The sequence below is a fragment of the Daktulosphaira vitifoliae genome, unplaced genomic scaffold (genome assembly GCF_025091365.1).
Source record: "Daktulosphaira vitifoliae isolate Bord-2020 unplaced genomic scaffold, ASM2509136v1 Scaffold_3, whole genome shotgun sequence".
NCBI lineage: Eukaryota > Metazoa > Arthropoda > Insecta > Hemiptera > Phylloxeridae > Daktulosphaira > Daktulosphaira vitifoliae.
The window spans coordinates 24,434,949-24,438,560 of NW_026099574.1; the positions used below are offsets into that span (position 1 = coordinate 24,434,949).

Sequence of the window (3,612 nt, forward strand, 5' to 3'; positions counted from 1 at the left end):
TTTTAAAGGTTATGTTGAAAAAGTTGACATTTTGAATCCCTCCCTGTGGGCAGGTAAAGGGTTAGATTTATAAAAAAAAATATACCAAATGATAGGTAAAGACATCATGCATCTATAAAGAAAAATTGTATTGATCCATAAATTCTTCAAAAAGTTATAGCATTTTAAAGTTAAAAATGAACCAACCACGGCGTAAATTTAAGTAATTTAAATTTACCTGAAGTCAAATGTACTGAAAATTATAATTATAAGATAATTATTTATTGCTTGAGTCTTCAAACCATTGTCGCATATTTATAATAATTTTATTCAGTACATAAAATGTAACATAACATGTTAAAGTTATAAAAAAAATTAAAGAAGCAACTACGTCGAGTAAGTAAGTTTTAGTCCAACATAAATTATGTTGGTTGGTTTTTAATAAGTTGGGCGATACTCCACGATTTCGAATTACATATTCGGCCCAATAAATTGCAGTTTCTAACGGAGTCTGAGGTCGATCAAAATACTGCAGTTGAAGCTTTTTCATATTTTTTCTAAAATATGTTTAAATCTTAATTAAGTTAAACATTGAAATTAAAACTAGTTTTTATCGTCACCTGAAATTATCAGATAATGCAGTTTTAATAGCTCCATAAAAATATTCAATGTTTAAATCTTCATATTCTACATACACTGCAACTTTTTTTTGTTCTAAAAATCTTATATTGATGGGTTGATCACCAAACATAGGGATGCCTACGACAGGTTTGCCGCAATGAATAGTTTCAATTATACTCATTAATCCTCCATGGGTAATAAACAGTAACACTTTTGGATGAGCTGAAAAACAATGATTTATTACTCTTAATTTGGTTTTAAAAAAATGCAGACTTCACAAAATACACCATTATTGGTAATAATGTTATTATAGTAAGCTAAATGTAGTTAGGTTTGGATTTATCGGGCATTAAAATTTTGTATTTTATCCTCTCATCATGGGCTCCTAACGAACGGTTGGCGCTATGAACAGGTGTAAATAAAGAAATTGGATGTGGATGTTACACAGTATTATAATGAAGGCGTCTTTACTTACAGCAAATTATAATTATACAAACAAATGGACACATAAATTACATCAATTCAAAATGACTGGCCTCCGGGTTTCCGGATAATTTTAAAATGGTTTCCGGGGGTGATTTTGGCACTATAAAATGCTACACTTTGTCTCTCTGTCTAACAATGAGCAGCGTTAGCTGATTGATCCACACACAAAACAATCAATATTTTACTGCATATACTATCCGATGCTATGTGACTTGAGAATTTCAGTTATTATGGAAAGCCAAGTATTTACGATGTAAACACCACCAAACAAAATTAAAACGCGCCAAGGATTATGTATATACAAAAATACATATAATACTGTATTTTTTAAACAAAAATAAAGATATTGCATTAAGCATAATTTAGTAATCACCATGTGTTAATTAAAAATAAATACACGGTATACTTTTTTTGATAAAGAAATTATAGGTCGTATTTTAGTTTCGATGCGAAGCTGAAAAGGTATTTTTTTGTGACACTCATTTATTTTCTCTGCTCTAACTTGACTTACTTTTATTAACGATACGTCAAATGATTACAATTCGTAATCATTCATATAAATAATTAAAATCGTTCATTTCTAATGTTTCCAAAGTATTTATCGACGTAATTAAACACTATCTACAGATTTGCATCGAATCGTTTCTTATGATAGTAATTTTAATCAATGTCAGATATTATCTATACTTGTCTTAACTATGCCACGAACATACTGTGACGTGACTACACTGTGCTACAGTTTATTTTTTATTTATAGTTAATAAATTATTTTTTTACAATTTTTTAAACTAAAAACTTACATTACGTTATTATAATTTCCATTAAAATTAATCTTATTTAATTTAATTTTTATTATTTTATCATTTTATCATTTTATCAATTGTTATTGATTATGAAATGATGATTATCATACAACATATTATATATAAATGAAAATATATGTAAAAAAAAATAAGTAAATACCTAGTAAGTCTCTTTGCGGAAACCATTTAATAATTTTTACATTAGAAGGTATTGTAACATTGATTTTCGAATCAAACTTCATAATCACTTTTTGCTTCAGTTTAGAAAAAACGAAAAATAAACAGTTAAGTTTTTCTCGAGTGATTGAATCTGCAGACACAATGGAACCTAAACTGAATATAATAACGCCAAACTCAGAGGTTTCAATGTAATCTTTTAAATCCTGAAATGTTATAGAACACGAGTTTTTATTTTTCTTTCATTGTAACGTAATACTAAATATCAAAAGTGTTTTTAACACTTAAAAAATTTACTTGCGGAATGGGTTTTGCATCTAATACGTGAATACCTCCAATTTCGACAATGCCTGGAGCACGTGGTTGAGCAGTATATATGCTATGATGCGAATTTACTAATATCAAACTGATATTTGCCATAGCGTTCAATAGTGTTGGAGTGTTAATACCATAAAATTGTTCATTGATTTTTTGAACGTTTGGTGCGTAAAGCCAGTTTAATAAACCATGATAAATTATATTAAATCCCATATTTATATTTCTCTCATAAAATGACATCATATCTGTCATATTCATTGCGATATTCGGCATGTAAGAAACTATGTTTGGTACACCGAATATTTGATCAGCCCACGGTAGTGTTACCATAGGATTTATTCCAATGATAGGTGCATCTACAACTGAAGCAATTGGTGCAAAGATTGGTGTTGTGGTAAACATTTCGGCGATCACTAAATCAAATTTTCGTCCTGATTTCAATAAATTTGCAACAGGTTGAAAATCGAGAATCTTTTTATAAGAACTGGCAGTATTTATCATACGAACCATTAAACTTGCTATTGAAACTTTTTTAGCTCCAAATTTTGTGTGTGACTTCAGTCCGGATATGTTAATATGTGTTAAGTTTGATCTATCATTTTTTTCTGGAAAGTTTGTAATAGACAATACATTGTGGCCTCTATCTAAAAGACCACGAATGAGAGGACGAACTATACGATAATGACTTTGAGCTGTCGTTGGAAATATTACTAAAATATCTGCACCATTAATTAAGGTTGAAAATAAGCTTATGTTATACACAAAATAGATTATTTTCATGTCAATATATTAAATATATAAAACTTCAAAATATAAAAAGCACTTCTTATCGTCGAATGAGAAATAATACTAAAATTAATAGGATCATTTAAATAATTGTTAATGTTAATATGAGCGACGATGAAAAACTGATAATTTTTATCTCATAAAAATTTATTTGGGTATTTTAAAGCATCTTGGTTCAAAGTCGATTCATTAATTTTTCTTACAATATTTACATATTTTATGAATCAAATCACTGGTATATAGTAAGTAAAAATAAACTGATGATTATTATTCTATTTACAGTAGGTTTCAATAAATTAATACTTGCATAAGCATATCTAAAAAAATTATCAATGTCGATTATACATGTATAAAAACTAATAATATTGTTAGAATATTATTAGTAGATAGTTAAAACCCAATTCACGTAAAAACTATATAAAATCAAAATTATTCATTATAT

General features: G+C 27.8%; 1 protein-coding gene across 1 annotated transcript; it reads right to left on the reverse strand.

Annotated features, from left to right (window-relative positions):
- Positions 1-207: 207 nt before the first annotated feature.
- LOC126902901 (UDP-glucosyltransferase 2-like) lies at positions 208-3,220 on the reverse strand. Its single transcript, XM_050680613.1, has 4 exons — positions 2,364-3,220; positions 2,050-2,272; positions 600-822; positions 208-536 (listed from the first exon to the last, which is right to left on the reverse strand). Exons 1-4 carry the CDS (start codon positions 3,162-3,164, stop codon positions 257-259), a joined length of 1,527 nt encoding a protein of 508 aa, XP_050536570.1. The 5' UTR covers positions 3,165-3,220; the 3' UTR covers positions 208-256.
- Between the last annotated feature and the right edge of the window lie 392 nt (positions 3,221-3,612).

What these genes read in the sequence shown, in the direction of transcription:
- LOC126902901 (XM_050680613.1), bottom strand. Translation starts at nt 3,164, where the DNA reads ATGAAAATAATCTATTTTGTGTATAACATAAGCTTATTTTCAACCTTA. An exon ending in TCCGCAAAGAGACTTACTAG is followed by an intron (nt 823 to 2,049) that starts GTATTTACTTAT and finishes ATTGTTTTTCAG; the next exon opens with CTCATCCAAAAGTGTTACTG. An exon ending in GCATTATCTGATAATTTCAG is followed by an intron (nt 537 to 599) that starts GTGACGATAAAA and finishes AACATATTTTAG; the next exon opens with AAAAAATATGAAAAAGCTTC.